Source organism: Silurus meridionalis, chromosome 23 (genome assembly GCF_014805685.1).
Source record: "Silurus meridionalis isolate SWU-2019-XX chromosome 23, ASM1480568v1, whole genome shotgun sequence".
In the NCBI taxonomy this organism is placed as follows: Eukaryota; Metazoa; Chordata; class Actinopteri; order Siluriformes; family Siluridae; genus Silurus; species Silurus meridionalis.
The window spans coordinates 21,529,624-21,548,731 of record NC_060906.1 but is presented as its reverse complement, the minus strand read 5'-3'; the positions used below and the strand labels follow the sequence as shown (position 1 = coordinate 21,548,731).

The 19,108-nt window shown below is 38.7% G+C and overlaps 1 protein-coding gene across 1 annotated transcript in view; it reads right to left on the bottom strand.

The window, feature by feature from the left end:
* fam184ab (family with sequence similarity 184 member Ab) overlaps nt 1-17,197 on the bottom strand; it is a 130,638-nt gene extending 113,441 nt beyond the window's left edge. The window contains 1 exon segment of the mRNA XM_046836764.1: nt 16,554-17,197. Coding sequence (XP_046692720.1) covers nt 16,554-16,688 — 135 coding nt within the window. The 5' untranslated portion in view covers nt 16,689-17,197.
* Nucleotides 17,198-19,108: the final 1,911 nt, after the last annotated feature.

Sequence of the window (19,108 nt, the reverse complement as noted above, 5' to 3'; positions counted from 1 at the left end):
CGAGCAACTGAGGGTTAAGAGCTTTGCTCAAGGGCCCCGCAGTGGCAGCATGGTGGTGCTTGGATTTGAACCCAGGACCTTACAAAGTTTAATCCCTTAACCACTGAGGTACCACCTTCCTATTGCATTATAAGTTATGATCTTCCAGTCTGGCTAACATTATTTTCTCTTGATGTTTATCTGCTAGGTGAATACTAAGCGTAACAAAAGAGCTAGACAATTTGATTAGATTTGTAGTGGACTATATTTTCCTCAGTTGCCTCAATGTTCAGACCCTCATGTTTGTTCCTAATCATCTAGAAGATCATCTAGATAATGGTTCTACTTCTGAATGCTTAAGAAAATGTTGTTGAATGATATTATTAGATGTAGGGTTTTAAAAGATGTGATTTAAATTTTCGAACATATTACAAGGAATAATAACAGCTATAATCAGCATCAAAGAACTTCGAGATTTAAATCAAAACAAATTTTATTTGTCACATACATACAGAGTACGACATGCAGTGAAATGCTGTGTACGAGTTTACTGTTAAGACTTGCCAAATGGATTGTACAAGCTTTAAACAAACAAGACATCAGGCCTATTAAATGGGTGCCAAGTAAATACTTTAAGGTTTTTACAGGTTGTGTTTTTCTTTTTTTCTTTCCAGACTCAAAGATGCCACTGAGTGCAAATACTGCATTTACGCCTGGGAATGGTCCAGAGATCTAATAGTCCTCTACTTTTGATTATATATATATTTGTGTATATAATTGAACCACATCAGGTCATAAGGTACGGAAAGTGTTCATGTTCAGCCGGCATTTCAACTAATGTGACAGGTTTGACTTGTCTTGTTACTTATTGTTTTTTTTGTGATTCTGGGGAAAGAATTGGAGGTTGTTATTGTAAATGATATTCAAAACCAGACCTCTACAGGACTGGAGCACTGTAATTAGCTTGTAGTACAAGCACTTGTATTGAGTAGAGATGATAAGATTCACCGATTTGCATCATTTTGAACATATTTGCATCGGTAAAACCTGAATTATTTATATATAATTTATCAGTAGATGCGCTATTTTATTATTTAGATTGTGACTGATAATTTGTGACCAATATTTGATATGTAAATCAATTTCTCCTCGCTAAACCGTTTTTCAAGTGCGTTCTCTACGCTACGGAGACCGAGGCGTGTCCTGAGAGTCACATAGGATACAGATTAACATGGCAGAGGTAGAGCTGTGACTTCCTTCACACAGAACAGGAAAAGTCAGGTTTTATTCAATCCCCCCCCAAAGAAATAAAAGCGAACTTTCTGTTCCATATTGAATTCCACAGCATCATTTCTTTTTTCAACTGCATCGTATTGCAGTGAATCGCATTGTGTTGAATCAAATGGAAATCATATCGTGCTGCATTGTAATAGGGATGAATCGTATCGTATAGAATAAAAATTACAATAAAAAAATAGTGCGTACAGATTTACCAACCTGTACCTGCAAAAGTGCACAATTAAGCTTGAATGTGATCATTCAATATTGAGCCGGATTATTTAGAACTTCACTGTTTACCAAAAATTACATTTTATTGCTCAAAGATTGCAGACATAAGTATGGTGCTTTATGAGCATCGCATTTCACATTTAGTCCCAATTTACTCCTTGTTTATAATTCCTTCCACTCTTCTGAGAAGATGTTTCACTAAATTTTGAAGTGTGCTTGTGGGCATTTATGTTCATCAGGCACAAGGGTGTTAGTAAAGTCAGTTACTGATGTAGGTGAGGTGAGGAGGCCTGGGGTGCAGTCAAAGTTCCAATGCATCCAAAAGGTGTTTAGTAGGGTTGAGATCAGAGCAGGCCACTTAAGATCTTCCTCTCCAAACCATGTAAACCATATCTTCATGGACCTTGCTGGAGGTTTGGATTTTCAAGTTCAAGTGAACGCAAAATTGTATTATACCGTATCCAAAGACATCCTATACAACTGCATACGGCACAAAATACTGTGCGTTGTTCCAATACTTTTGTACGTTGCCTACCGGAAGCCAGATATTACTGTTATTAATTCTAAAGTCGCTAAGAATCCCATTGGGCAAATCTTTTTTGGAATTGGAATAAATACATATAAAATTATCATATTTGCAACGCGTATCCTCCTAGATGTAAATCCTACCAACTTGATATCTCTTTAGGACATTTGCCTTGTCATAGTGCAGTGTGCTATTGCAGAGCGTAAGGCTATCTAGAGAAGAATCGAGTAGAGTTCTTCCATAACAGTTCACTCCCTCAATTTCACTGAGGGTTCAATCCCAGGGAGAAGCGGAGCAGCACGAAACCTCTTTACGGCATCGACTTTGCTTCAGGCTAAAAATAGTCCCAACAGTCCTGACGTCGAGCTTTCATTCATCTGCGCTCGGGCTGCTTCAATTCCAATCTATAGAAGGGACTCGCACCGCACGGCTCGTGAAAGCACCCTCTATCGCTGACTGGGCTTTTCCCCTTTAAGACTTAACTGATGTGCTGCTATGATAGCGCGGGGGGAACTGATTGCCCTGGCGGAGGCCGGTTTGAGCAAAACGCAATAATGACCAAAAGAAATCGAGCGAAACTTTATCTTCTTAGACCAGATGTACGATATCGTTGGGAAAAAGCTTTTTGGACGTATTCCGGCCCGGAAAGAAATTTCACAAGCCTGCCAACTCTCAAGAGAAACACAACTATGATGGGACAGACAGAACCTGGGTGTTCCTTGAAGCGAGAGTGTGACTGCACTGCAGGATAATTCCGTTTACTTTAGTTTTATTTCAGTGCACTGTGAAGAAGAAAAAAGAGAGATGCAGCAAAAATAAAATAGGGAGAAAATGACAGCTGGCTTGGTGAGGAGATAGAGGAAGTTGGTTTATGCTTTGTCAGAAGTACTTTTGAGAACTACCTGTGACTAATTTCTCAAAGAAAATTTCTTAAAGTGTTAAAGCTTTTGGAGTTCCAGGAAGCTCCTATATAGGTCTATATAGGAGTTCTACAATTTAACTTCTCCAGCATATTTAATGTGTCTGAGAAAGTGTCAGAGAAAAAGATGTTTGTGATGCTGTGAATGCTTAAGAAGTTGAATTGGAATCCAGCACAATTGGAAGAGGAACTTTTTATTCAAGTGGCAGGTGAAAGGTTTCTCAAATCAATGGCTTTTCACTGTGTATTTCTGATGCAAAAGGCCAAATTTGATAATGGGGACATTTCTAACTTTGGCCTCTAGGGAGACAATGAAGGAAGGGAGAAAAACAAAAGAAAAGGAGTTGATAGAAAAGAAAAAGGGCTGCCAACAAGAAAGAACCAAGAGGCAAGACTGTTGTAGTGAGTGTTAGTGTTCGGACTGAATAGGGGTTTCTATCCTGTAACAGCTGTAATAAGTTGTTTCTCAGTAGGATTAAAAAAGAATGACAGTTTGATTAGACATTTCAGTTTTGTAGTCTTGGTTGTGGTTGGCTGTAACATGATTGACAATGTATACGTTTCTTCTTTATGAGCTTTATGAGCACATGAGGTTAGAATGCATTCTGGATAGTGATGGAAGGATTGTTTAGTTCCAGTGACTTGGTTCTTTGAATCTCGTTTATCAAATTGGACGAATCTTATTTTGGGTCATTTTCTTCATTCCGTTCCTTTGATCGGGAAGGGAAAATGTTGCATTTTCAATAAGCAGATCCCCCAACACGTCTACATACCCAAATTTTTACTGTAGTTCCAATTAATTTAAATATGTATATATAACTGCGTAGTGTCTATGGGAGTCATGTGATAAAAGAACGAACGACTCGGACTGGAAGAGTCGAGAAGTAAACTCATAATTCTGTTTCCTGTACATAACCTACAGAGATTTTGCGATCCTTTGCTCATGCACCTCTAGTAGAAAACAACCGAATAACTTTTTAAGACGACTCCTCCTTCTAAATCACACTGAGTCAAACTGAGTGAATTCTTTATGAACGACCCAGTCGTTAATTCCAAATAGGAATATAATTGACAGAACCCAGAGGACCCAAAGAAACCCCTGCCAATGGAATAAACAGGCCAAAAACCTGCTCCAGCATAACAATGTTCCTGAGCAAGCTCCTTGAATACATGATTTGCCAAGAGTAAAGTGGAAGACCTTTGGGATAAACTTCAACACCAAGTGTGTGTCCAAATATCTTATTTGATATCAGTGTCTGATCTCATTAATGCACTTGAATTTGAAATATCACAAATCAAAACAGCTGTGCTCCAAAATCTGGTGGAAAGCCTCCCAGAAGAGTAGAGGTTGTTCTATGACCAAGCTATGCAATGGGCAAATATATACAAAGGGTCTGGTAGTCACACACTGTTCAAATATTTTGGAATTTACGGCAATTGTTAAACGCCCTCATCCAGAGCGACTTGCATTTGTCTCATTTATACAACTGAGAAGCTGTGATTAAGGGCCTTGCTCAGGGGCCCAGAAGTAGCATCTTGGTGTAGCTTGGATTTTTCAACTCAAGATCTTTGGAGCCTTAACCACTAAGCTATTACCTCCCCACAGAAACTTTTTCTTTTTATGAACTGCACTTCCATGAGTCATTAAACTTGTTACTATAGAAACAAACTTGGCTCGTTGCTAAGTACTTGCGCAGAGACTGGAAGCACTAATAGATACTACTAGACTGGACAACCAGTTGATAATTATAGGCATCTGAACTGCAGTTTTGCTATTAATCACAGCTCATCAGATTACTAGCAGTAAAAAGTAGAGCTATACACTTCTTTCAAAAGGCAAAGTCGCAGTATTTGGGGACGACAGTCAAATGATTCAGTGGCTTCTGATCTCGCTATGAGTAGATGTGGGAGCTCAGACATACTGTAAAATCATTGAGCTTCTGATTGGAAGGTTGTGAGTTCAAATCCCATCACCATCACGAAGCTCAAGGCCCTTAACCTGACCCTGCTCAGTTGTGTAAATGAGATAACTGTAAGTTGCTCTGGATGAAGATGTCAGACAAAACCTGTAAATATGAGCAATTTTGTTCCGAATTTAGGGAACTTTGTCACCGTGTTGACAATAACCTCGATTTCACATACAAAATGCTGTATGCTCATTATCAGCCTTTTGGCTTTTTTTTTTGCTTATAAGACTTGTCTATTCAATTAGAATAAAAAAACTCAGTACAATCCTTATTTAAATATTTACATAACAATAAAACATAGAAAACATATCAGATGTTTAAATCTGAGCAAATCTATAATTTTAAGGAAAGAATAATTAATTATTCATTTAATGGCTGCCACCATGGACACCATGTCCTCCAGACTAAAGAGGAGAGGGACCATCCGGCTTGTTATCAGTGCCTAGTTTACATCTCTGATGGTATTGGGGATGCATCAGTGCCTGTGGAATATGCAGCTTGCACATTTGGAAAGGCTCCATCAATGCTGAACGGCATATACAGTTTTTAAAGAAACAAATGCTTCCATTTGAAATTTTTTTGAAAACGCCTTGCATATTTGAGCAAGACAATGCTAACTACATAATGCATCTATTACAATAGCATGATTTTGTAGTAGAAGAGTTCAGCTGCTGAACTGGCATGCCTGCAGTCTAGATCTTTCACTATTTGAAAACGTTTGGTGCATCATGAAACGAAAAACACAACAAAGAACACCCAGAACTGTTGAGCAGCTGGAATTCTGTATCAGACACGTATGGGACAGCGTTCCTCTCCCAAAACTTTATTAACTGCCTTTGAAACCAATGAATTGATAATAGCACGAGCATGCGATATTAGCTTAGAGTACACACACAAAAAAGAGATCATATTGCAATAGTGGGATTTCTTTTCGCTTGACTCCTTCCAAAGAAACTGGAATATTTCCCTTGTTTCTGGTCCCTATAGTAATCAAGTGTGTGACAATGTAAAAAAAATGTTTATTCAACACAGTGACAAAAAGATGTGATAAAACACGCAAGACGATCAGTGAGACTCTGCTGCCTGGGCCACAATGCATCAATAATGCATGAAGGCATCCTTCAGGGATGCACGAAAATGTGAAGCCAGCAGAAGCGACAATCTCTATTTGCTTATACTATACTGTCATAACATGCTAATAGTACAGTCCACAGGACTGGTACAGGGTGATGTGATAGAGTTGTATGTGTGATATGGATAGAAACGCATCACTATATATCACAATTATTGTAATTATCATTGTCTCACTTGTAAACTTGTAGCCATTGACACATTTGCATGTTGTATGTTGGCTGTTTTTTTTATGCAAATGACTCAATCGAGTTGTTTCCAAAACGAGTTTTTGTAAAGTATATGTGTTTAATACAAAGAAATAAATCTGCTTCATTACATTAGACCCAAATGAAGAATCGCATATAGGAGAAAAACGAACTGTAGATCAGTGTGATATTTCTGGTCATATTAAAGCTGTTCAAATTCAAATGAGAAGTAATTGGATGATTTCATGCTGTGAATGCATTTGAATACCAATGAGGCTGTAAAGGCGAAAACACTAATGTCAGCGCTGCACTGGTTCAATTTACGTGACAAATCCGAAACATCATTTTCTTCTTTTAGGAAGCAACATCAGATCGTTTTAAGGTCCGTACAAACTTGAATCCACCATAAAAAATCTGATGTGTTCTGAATTACAAATTGTATAAATGACGGATACATTTGTATGCCCTACGTAATGGCCATCATGCACAATAAAGAGAAATACTGTTGTCAAAAGTTGGTGGACACCTGACCACAAGGATGGTATGAAGTTTTGAACATCCCATCCCACATTCAGTTCCTGCTATAGTAACCTTCACTCTTCTTTTCATGTCTCCATTTATGACATTTGGCAGATGCCCTTATCCAGAGCGACTTACAATTAACACATTCATACAGCTGAGCAGATATGGTGTTAAAGGCCTTGCTCAGAGGGCCAGAACTTGGCCAGAATCCTGGATGGGATTAGAACTCATGATCTTCGGAGGCAATAACTACTAAGAGCAGTACATCTAAACAGTTGAGGTCCTTGGTCAAGAGCCCAACAGTAGTAGCTTAGTGGTGATTTAAACATCACAATCTTAACATCTGAACTCACAAGTGTAACATCTTAACCAGTGAGCTATCCCTTCCGTAGGAGCCTGACATTCTAATAGCATCTAATACCTTGATAAAGTAATTAGACGATTATCGGACAGGATTCGGTTTGTATAGACAATAAGCAGTATGTCTATAATAAGTATAAGTATGATCAATTATGTGTGGAACAAAGCTGAATTTACAATTACGACTAAAATATTTATTTAGTGTTTCATTGTTTGATTAAATAAAATCATTAAATAAGATTAAAGTCAAGTCAAGTTTATTTCTATAGCGCTTTTCACAACGGACATTGTCTCAAAGCAGCTTTACAGAATTTACAGTTACGGTGAATGATGTGTGTTTATCCCTGATGAGCAGCCGTGGCGACTGTGGCAAGGAAAAACTCCCTTAGATGTTATTAGGAAGAAACCTTGAGAGGAACCAGACTAAAAAGGGAAACCCATCCTCATTTAGGTGACATCAAGAGTTTGATCATAAATCTTTCAAACAATACAGAACACTGGAAAGAGAGAACCAACATGAGCACTGGAGTGTGTGATTATGAGTAATGTTCTTTCTACAGTCTTTTACAGTCATTGTGGTTATAAAACTAGGAGCTACTGAGCAACTCATTAAATTGCGAACATCACAGATCCCACACCAGCTTCTCCATACCAGAGCCTTTAAACAGTCAAAAGGTCCAATGTCCAAACTCCACATGAAGTGGGATCCAATTGGCACTGGTATGTCTCTAGATGGTTTGGGATGTTTGCAGGGTCGGCATCTACTTCTTTAAAGGTCCTTCTATTCCTGTCAACACCTTCACCTAGTTGTTTTTTTTTTTTTTTTTGCAGAAATTTGAAGAATCTCAATGGCGCTCGAACGCCAGCAGGTGATTTTGTTTGTCAGCGCTCTTCCCTGCCTCTTCAGCTTCCAGCACCTCTGCAGCGTAGTAGACTAGCAATCCCAGCGTCGAGATATTTATGAAAGAGATTGTGTGATTGTGATTGCGATGACAGCGCAGGACACGGGATGTCAGAGCGGTTCGGAACGCCCCGAACATCAAAGCACTGCTCGCTGGCTCGTGCGTCATCCAGCCCCCTTTTTTATTCTCTGTACACTCGCTTGTGATCTCTAGCAATGGCTTGATTAACCCTGTGTTAGCCCTGCCGTGTGTGGGTCTTCATGAAGGAAAGGACATGACCAGACATGTTCTTTTTTCAGTAATAGATCTGGTTTTGTATGTTTAGCAAGTCTGTTGTTGGAACTCTCACCTTGCCAAATTATGAACAAACTGGTGTAAAAAACAATAAACATCTGGGAAAGGGAGAATGGCTATCAGCTAACAGGAGTGAAACCCACTGTGGTCTTCTACACTTGTAGCCCATACACCTCAAGGTTTGATCTCAAGATTTTGTGCAGCATTCATAGATGCTTTTCTGTTCACCACATTTGTAACTGTGGAATGATTGGTAAGTTACTGTAGACTATTGAAGCAGGAAAAATGGGTGAGCGTAAGGATTTAAGCAAGTTTGACTAGTTGTGATGACTACACGGTCAGAACATCTAAAAACTGCAACTCTTGTGGGATGTTCCCAGTCTGCAGTGGTCAGTATCTATCAGTGGTCCAAGGAAGGAGCAGTGGTGAACCGGCGACAGAGTTATGGGTAGTTAAGACTCATTGATGCATGTGAGGAGCAAAGGCTGGTCCGTGGGGTCTGATCCAACAGACGAGCTCCTGTAGCTCATACTACTAAAGAAGTTCATGCTGGTAAAGTGCAATGGGTCGCAACTGTTTTGGCAGCAAAACCTAACCTTAGGATTTGTATGTGATTTTTTTTGTGGATTTAAATTTTGTTTATTTCCAGTTATAATAACCTTCGTTCTTCTGGGAAGATATTCCACTTGATTTTGGAGTGTGTTTGTGGAGATTTGTGTGAGATTCAGTTAGTCAGGTGATGATGTACAGTAGATGATGTGAGGAGGCCTGGGGTTCAGTCAGCGTTTACATTTATCAATTCAAAGGTGTTCAATAGGGTTGAGGTCAGAGCTCTGTAGCAGGAGATCTTCCACTTCAAGCCATATAAACCATCTTCATTTTCATCTTCATGAGCCCCTTTGTGCACAGGGGGATTGTCATGTAGGAACAGGTTTCGGTCTCCCAGTTAAAATTCAATCAACCTCATCCAAAGCTTGGGAAAGAACCACATATGGCTGGAAAATTCAGACTTTCCAATTATTTCGTCCATTTAGTGTATATATAAACAAGCTACTTTTCATGTTCAAGGTGGGGTTAGTGCAGTTAGTGTTAGGGGACATTCGGTGCAACCCAGATGAGGATGGGTTCCCTCTTGAGTCTAGTTCCTCTCAAGGTTTCTTCCTAATGCCATCTCGGGGAGTTTTTCCTTGCCACAGTCGCCACCGGCTCTCTCATCAGGGACAAACTTACTCATAAAGAACATATTCACTTTTAATCACCACATTATCTGTGTAAAGCTGCTTTGAGACAATCTTCATTGTTAAAAGCACTATACAAATAAAAATGAATTGAATCGAATAGTGTTCCAATTCATCCCAAAAGTGTTCAATAGGGTTGAGGTTCGGAGATCGAAAGCAAGCCATTCAAGATCTTCCACTCCAACCCATGTACCCCATATCTTGTTAATATCTTTACATTTCCATATAAAGAGCTGACATTGTGCATGGGGGCATTGTCATGTTGGAACAGATTTGGGTCTCCTAGTTCAACTGAAGGCAAAACTTCATGTGACCACATCCAAAGACGTCTTATACAATTGAGTGGGCAAAGAATCGCATATGGCTGGAAAAAAATCAGGTGTCTCACTACCTTTGTCCATACAGTGTACGTGCACATTAGCACTAAATCGCATTTAAAGGTTTCTCTCAATCCAGAAAAATGAAAAAAAAGGTTCACATGGTTACATTCACACCTACATCGTGACAAGCAACACAACGACCAAACCACAACATGTCTCGACTTTCACACCGGGATTCGATTTTACGATGCCGAACACGTCTCTTCGGCCAGATGGGAATTCTGATGTAATTTGCATGGCTTATCGATCGAGGGGTTTCAGCTCTCACACGGTGGAGAAGTTCTCTGCCTCTGCGCTGGATGAACAAGTCATCAATATTATAAAGAAATAAAAAAAAAAGAAGGAAAAAATGAAAAGAATGCCATATTCGGCACCATTACTCATTTATCAGAACGGCGAAAAGCAGAATTGTGCGTGACCCTGTCAAATATTAAAAGCATGATGCAAATTCAAGCACAGCGTCGTCTCTCATTGCACCAGGAGAAAAAAATACGCTAATCGTGTTGCTGATTAAAATGAGATTTGACAAGGTTTTATAAAAATCAGAGAAACTCTCCGTCAAGGTTAATGCAACACGCTACATAACAAACAGAGAGTCCGGCTCTGACAGCATGCTCATTCGGTTTTTAGCTCTTTTGATTAGTTTTGGGAAAGAATTCTCTAAGCCCTGAAGTAAAACTGTACACGGAATCTGAGAAGGAGAGTGAGGCTTCAATTAATCATTTTTTTGTAATAGTGCTTTTGATTAAACTTTTATTTGTGTGTAAAATCTTTTTTTGGGTAAAACCCTTTTTACTTGTAGAAACTACAAAAAAAAAATTATTCCTCGATCAATTTTAATAAGTTTTTCGAAATGACTTCACATCGACAGATAGATATTTCAGATACGGGATCTACAGTACAATTTAAATGCAATTGAATAATAATAATAAAAAATCAAATACAACATGAAACAAATCATAATGAAAAGCAAAGAAAGTTCCATCCACACCAGTTGTGGTGGTGTGATATAAAGGCGTAGGAGTCTGCTGTTAGAGCCGCTGCGTGGGCGTGTTGCACATTTTATGAATTACACGGACCAGAAAAGAACTGGATGCACAATGCGTGTCACGCCCGAGCTCTGTTCAACGGAGATAAAATATTTTTGGAAACACAACGCAGCACGAACATGCGAAATATTCATGCACATTTTTATAAGGACTTAGAAAAAATTTAATAAAAAACAACAAAAAAACATTGTGCGGTCTTCTGCTGTATCCTGCCAAACAGGAATCCCTCAAGCAACTGGCAGAGAGAATGTCAGGCTAATTTCAAGTTGGGCTGCAAAAGGATTTGTGCCATTATGCATTATACTGAAATCTGGAAACTGCTTTTTCATTTTCTTGAAACATTTAATTCAGGGTCTGTACTAATACTTAAATCTGATTGGCTGGTAGTGTCCAAACCTTTTCCTATGAAGGGCCAAATTCAAACTTGATTGAGTTGCCATGGTTCCTTCTTCCCTCCTTCCTTCCTTCCTTTCTATCCATCCATCCATCCATCCATCCATCCATCCATCCATCCATCCATCCATCTAGGATGGTAAGATTTACAGATTTGCATTCACCGATTTGGTGGTTGTGGACCTCCGATATACAGCAAAATTATACATCTAACATCCTGTATATAAACTTAGTTGTAATAAAAAAAACAACCTCTTTTCTATCCTTTCAATCAATTTGTACACCACAACATCAATGTGAGCTTTATCTTGCCTGCTGAAAAATGACCCCGCTATAAAAGGGGTTTCTCAATAACGTAATAAACATCTAGTTGTTTATTATCCCATACTTGCATCAGGCATTAATGGTAAAAGTGAACACACAGTAGACTTAAAGATAGCTGCATCTCTTTGGTCGGTTTTTGATTTCTACCCCCATCCCAAGCCACTATAATTGCCCATTGGTGATACTTTAGATAAGGGGCAAAAGAGAACGATTGCACATTCAGTTATATGCAATTTAATTTCTATTGTGCTTTTCACAATGGACACTGTCACAAAGCAGATTTAAGAGAATGTAAGAATTATTGAAGAAAATTCACTTATATTTAAATGTCTGTATTTTTTCACTAAAAGCAGCCTGGGGCAAATGTGGCAAGGAATAAACTCCCTTAGATAGTATTAGGAACAAACCTTGAGAGGAACCAGACTCAAAAGGGAACATATTGCACATGATCTCATAAGCATATGCACAAAAAAATCAGAATGCATCAATAGCAAAAAATAAATAAATAAAAATTGATAAAGTTATATGCAGCTATGCTTAAAAGATTCTCCAGAATGACTCTTAATCCCATCTCCAATACTGGCAGTGCTGACGAGAGCAGCTTGAAGAGAGTGTACTGTGGTGCATGAAGTCTTTAAATGTCAGAGAGGATTACTGCAAATACAGTTATTTTCTCTCAGTGTTTGGTGGAGGATTGAGTGGGAGGGGAGCAAATAATTTCATCGGGATTGGTGTAGATAAAAAAAAAAAAAAAAAAGCAACAGCAACAAACAAAACTGCACACACTGGACTCTATAGCAATAAACACTTCTTTTACAGAATTAAAGCCATTACGGAGCCTTCGGTGAGTGAGAAAAGGCCGTTTCCTGTTGCGTCCTGTTCCGTTTCCGAGCTTTATCCCTACAGGCTCGAGGCTACGGCCATCTGCTCAGCACCATGACGGCCTGTATTCCTCAACACGTTAGCTCAAGGGTCATGTTTTTTCTCGACTCTGGATTAAGATGCGCACAAGTGTGTGGCCTATTTTCCAGGACATTTTTATCTGATTTCACACAGAGAGACAGCTGCCACTGTAGGGATGAGATGAAAAGAAATCTGAAAAATGATCAAAGCATTCTTCATCATGAGTTTGATGATGTTGATGATGACATATGGGATTTAGGTGGAAAAAAATTAAAAGTTTTACAGCGACAGCAGCTATAAGCAGTTATTACCTCATCAGTCTCTTTTTTCCCTTGTAATTTAAATAAATAACTCTTAAAAAAAAAATAAGTGAATTAATAACTTTTAAAAAGTGCTGACACTGGAGACTAAAAAAAAATCACCATCTCAGCAATTAGACAAATGTTTTGTTAAGTTTATGAAGTGTGTTTGCTATTCAAGTTAAAATACAATATAAGAAAACTATGTTTTGCTGAAAGATCGTGAGTCTGAACGAGAAAAATGGCCGTGATCTGCTAGTGAGAGGGATTTTACATTGTCTCTCTGCTCTCAGTCATACTGGCCAATCAGCAATGTCTCTATATGTAGTAATAATAATAATAATAATAATAATAATAATAATAATAAAAATGGAACTGAATCATAAAAAATATGCTACATGACATAAATAAGAATATATAAATTAAAAACAAACAGCACGTGGCATCAGTGATTTGCCTCTAGATGCCGGTCTCGTACTGTATAACACAACCTGGAAAAACTATCAGTATGGATTTTGCCGATAGGCCATAGAAATCAGCTATCGGTGCCAATTAATCAGCAAAACAGATGAATAGGTTGACCTTTACATAAAACAACAAACTTGAATTCTATTATTTATAACAACAGGTAGCAACTTATGAGAATTAGGAAAGAGGCAAAAAAGTGTAAGCAAGCATTGCAATGTAAAGTCTATATTAAATGAAAGCTCAGATAGCCACATGAACACTGCTATTTTATTTGTATTGCACAACGCAGGATCTGTTTCACTAGAATGATGGCAAAAATATTCTACAGGAAAAAATCTGTGATATCAGGTGAAATATTGGCATCCTGAATATTTTTTTTGGCACAAGATTGAGCTCAAATTGACCTTGCGGTTAATATCACTATATAGATGAGATGTATGACCTAGTGGTTCTGGGGGGAAAAAATAGCCTAACACGTGACTAAATTTGTTTCGCTTAGGGAGCTTAGTTAAGCATTTCTGCCCTTGTATATGGAGCAGTGCATGAGGAACTGCGGCAAAGACGTTCCAGCAGCGTTTGTGAAGAAATCCTTCCTCGGAGGAGGATCAGCGAGACCTGACAGGAATCAGCCCAGAGCTACGATGGGTGATCTTGTTTGGTCAGATAGCTCATCTCGAACCAACCTGGTCTACACGGGCTAATGGTTATTAAATGTTAAAGTGTTAATGTACACACTGGGTGCTCTGAGTGGCGTTTCGAAACAATAACCTTGACAACGCTTGGCAGCCCGGTCTGCCTCAGGGTTGCCAAGTTTGGCAAAATGATGTGACCAAGGATGCAGCATCGTCTATAATTTGTCAGCGTGCAGACACAGGGTGATGAGAGCGAGTCCATAAAGATGGCCTTAAAACAGAACAAAGCCTCGAGCCATGCTTTGAATGAAATACCGAGCATGAGGCAATTTTATCTTCACATTGATTCGAAGAGGAATTTCTAAGCGGATTTTTTTTTTCTACACTGTGTGATCGTACTTTAACCCACCTGAAGCACTCTTATCCAAAACCACTAACTGGTCATCCTGGTAAGCTGAGTCACAAGATATGAGTAATGATGGCTCATGATATATCAGAGTCTGAATAAGGGTGTTGGATTGCATTGTGGTGAATAAATAAATAAATAAATAAATAAAAAGGCAAACTAACACCGTTTTCTGTGGCTGCCTCGTCCTTATGTACATGCACGCTTACGTTACTGGAGTACACATCGTTTCTGAATACAACCCAGATTAGCATATCATCGAAAAGTGAGTGGAGTGAACGAACAACACTGTGGGAGTCACATGGTGCAACTTGTGAGCTAAAAATACTGTACCAACAGGCTTGTGGATTCTGTGCAGTCGGAAGGCATCGTGTACAAATATCATATCTTCACTATCTTCCAACATTTTTCTTCAGAACTCAAGCAAAAGAGAATCAAAATAAATGATTGAAACCAAATGGTTGGAAAACCCCATTCGCTCTACACTACATCTTTACAGCAATCATGTGACTATCTGATGATTATTTTAATATGTCGCTTGATATAAGGAGACCAAACATATTTCAGAATTCAGGAGGAGATCTTTACTTCAGAGTAAATTTCTGCAAAACACTCACTAGGAAATGCAGCTATTCCCAGATTATACATTAAAGACTGCCATTACAATGTTCTCCTTACAGTATGTTGTTCATTTTTCTGCCCATTTCCATGTTTCACCATTGGATTATTTGTGGTTCTTCTGCACATTTGTTATCATCTAAATCTGTCCTTCTATTTGTGGTTTGTTGAGGAACACTTCAGCAGCACTTATGTTCCAAACTTTGGGAAAAGTGTGGCACAAAGAAAACAAGGTTTCTGAGATCTGAGTCTAAAGCCATGTCCACACTGATACAAAAATGTACCCTTTTGATCAATTTGGATCAATTTGAAAACGGGTTTTCTCGTCACAGTCTAGAAAACGGAGGCATTTGAAAACGTTGACGTGTTTTAAGACCTTGCCGTGACGTTTCAAAGAGCCGGAAAGTCAATAAACGGCAGGACGTGAGTCTAAGCGTCTTAGGTTTTGCTCATGCGCGGTACGGGGACGTGAGGGTTTTTTCATACGTTTTGGTGTGAGTGAGCAACTTTTGAAAAGATTAAATACGAAAGTGTGGACACGGAGCGTTTTAAGACGCAAATGTCATTTTTCTGGATTACTGTAGACGTAATCTGAGAGATAAAAGAAAGACCGTGCTCTACTAGTGGGAAGGATGTTACAGTGTCTCCGCCTTGTCAATCATACTGACCAATCAGCTTTGAGACTACGTTTGTGTATGTGGAAAAGGGCCGATAGCACTTCCTTCTAAGTCTTCTATGCAGCATAAAGAAGCAGTCGGCTCTTGTATTCTAATGGAGATCTGGAGATCTGTCTGCTGGAAGAAGAGTCAAACCGATCAAGAACTTTCTGGGAATAAATCATCCTATTGGTGGATTTTTGCAAGAGAACTGATGATGTGAAGAAATTTGAGTCACGGAGAAATTCTTTACGTACCAAATCAAATGAGAGAAAAAAAAGACAATGACCTGTAAAGCCGATTTAATCAAGACACAAAACTTTATAATGATATCGCATAAGTTCTGCATGCTTTTCCCAATTTCCCAGTTTATTGCTGTAGAGTAAGAGGAATAAAACACGGCCGTGAACCAACTTGTTCAGCGTAAATCCTTTTCGTATTAAACCATGACACGTTTTTACTGATGACTTCTTATGCAATGCATGATGTCTTTTCTGTGAATGGTCTTGGAGGCATGATACTACATGAAGGTGTGGTTCTTCTCTAATGGACCGAGTTTGATGGCTCGGAGTTGGATTGAACTGGTTTGGGTGAAAGCTTCATGAATGGTCTTTTAGACATGATGCTACATAAAGATGTGGTCCTCTAATAGATTGAGTCTGATGTTTCAGTGTGAGATTGAGTTGGAGGAACCACACCGCACCTTCACCAATTGCTTCCTATTTGATATAATACGATTCAGCTTTGTGAATGGTCTTGGAGACATGAAGATGTGTCTGATCACTGGAACGCGAGTGTCTGTGAATGCAAATGATGGAGAGCACCATCACTTCTGTCCATCACACACACACACACACACACACACACACACACACACACACACACACTACCTTAGTGAGCTGTGCGATCTTCTTGCTCATCTTCAGATGCAGGTCCTGTGTGTATTCCATGGCCATGGCTGATCCTGAAGCGCTGTATTTTCCAGCAGGAGAGTAGTACTGCTGCCATCCTGCTCCAGTCGCCATCTTCACCCAGTGCTTCTCTCCTTTCACACGGCTCTCAGCGTGGCAAAATCAATGACAATCAAAGACGACCCGTGATGTTCACCTGAGGTTCAGCTGATGCTCTTCAACATCCAAACCGAACCTATTTAGACGCAATGAGATCCTCCCTGGTCGCCCGTCATGCTCGTTTCGGGTTCTGTTTTCATATAAACCCGTACATATATTTTAATGTACATAAACCGGATGATCTGTCGTGTAGGATCTGTGTTCATCTGCCAGAACATTCGCTGTTGGAAGGGGAAATGGATCGAGCCGAATTCTTCCTGGTTCTGCAATAAGGACAGAGATTCAGCAAGGTGTAAAAACGAGCAATTATCCGAAATATTATACGAAAACTGATATATAGGTCTAGAGAACCACGAAGGAACCCGGAGAACCCGGTTAGCGCGTTCCGTATGTATGACAGGCTCGGACTCGGACTCAGGCTGCTGCTGCTGCTGCACTGACTCTGTTGCCATGGATCACACCAACAGTTTACCTTACCTCCTCACCGTCACTTCCGCCTTTCTCCTTACTAAGCCCGACTGTTCCCCGTATCTATTGGCTTGTTTAGGTGCCAATCAAAGGCTTGAATAGCAGCCAGCCAATCAGTGCACAGATATTAGCAAGTAGCCGCGCAGGAGGCGGAAACTAAGGGTTTTAAAAATTGTCAATGTAATATACGAGTAATACGATTTTATAGTACAAACCTTGATTCGGTTTTGTTTTATTGTAAAAAAAAAACAAAACAACAACAGATGTTTAATAATTAGTATGACGCTAATTTGAATTACATTTTTTAAATTCCATAACATAATGGGCGTGTCCTATTTACATAACCCCGCCCTCTTTTAAAAGAGGGCATTTAAAAGCGTTTTATTAAAATGTCTGTAATGAACTTTATGTAAGGTTGTATTCACTTTATATTTATGTATTTTTATTCATTGAATATTTTAAGAATACTTCCTTTCCCCTAGGGAATGAATGAATGAATGAATGAATGAATGAATGAATGAATGAATAAATGAATGAATGAAACCATCTTATCAATCAACCAATCAATCAAACCCTTTTTGATTGTTTGATAGCCACAAAGACTTAGAGCTGAACACAATCAAACCAGTGGAGATTATGGTGGACTTCAGCAGAATTCCCCGCTTCCACCCCTCAACATTTTGAACAGCACTGTGGCTTCAGTGGCATCAACGTCTTGGGATTTGGCCTTTCTCAGAATGTGAAGCGAGAGGCACACAGTACGAGGAAGGTCCTTCGTCATCTGGGGAAGTTCAACCTGCCACAAGAGCTGCTAATGCAGAATCTGTGCTGTGCACACCGATTACTATGTGGTCAGAATGAGAATGAGAATACTTTACTGATCCCCTAGGGAAATTGTGGGTTGCAGTTGATCACAGTAAAAATGTAAAAGTAAAAATGTAAAAAAAATAAAATTAGATAATTAAAATAAATACAAATTAAGTTCTATATTAAGTAAAATAAAATGTGCAGCAGCAGAAAAACAAATGGCAGAAAAATCAGACTACAATGATTATAAGTTTTTGTTATTACATTATTACTATTATTGCACTGAAATTATTGTACATAATTGCCCAAGATATTAACATTATATGAAATTGGCATGAATATCTATATCTACATTATCTAAAATGTCATGCTTTTCAAAGACAGGGTCCTGAGACCTCCAAATCTATTCCAGGTACATCAGAGCACAATGCATGGAAAAATGCAAAGCTCGGAGAAATGACAAAATGGAAACAAAAACAAAAACCCTGAAACACAGCATTAGCTCAATCTTCCACTAATGCAGCTCAGCTAATGCAGCGAGTCTTCCGCGAAAAAGACCCACTATTCCTCTATTTAAAGGGTGCATTTCTTTTGCTTTCATGAAGCGTCTACTCTTATCTGTATTCATTCGTGAGATCGAAATAAGATAAGAAAATTTTGTTGCCTGGTTCAGAGTACAAGAAAAAAAATATATAAATAAAATGTAATTGAAAATAAATGAAATATTATATTTATACAAATCTATTCAAAAGTACAAAAGGTTTTAGGGAACTAAGATATAAAATGATATAAAATCTTATATTAAAGTCTATATAATAAAGCACATTGATACAATTTAAAGCTACTCAGTTCTCATTAGGCCAAACATTTCCATTTTATTTATTTATTTATTTATTTGTTTGTTTGTTTTTTGGAATGAACCGGATTTTTACCAACGTCACATTTCTCCTGCGAACCAATGGTTAATTGGATAAACTGCATTTTTCACCATCATATCGAATGATTTACATCAAATCTGAAGCGTCTACAATACTGTATGTCTTATTGTCCATTTGCACTCTGTCCATCTAAAAATTGGTCCCTAAAATCCAAAACACGAT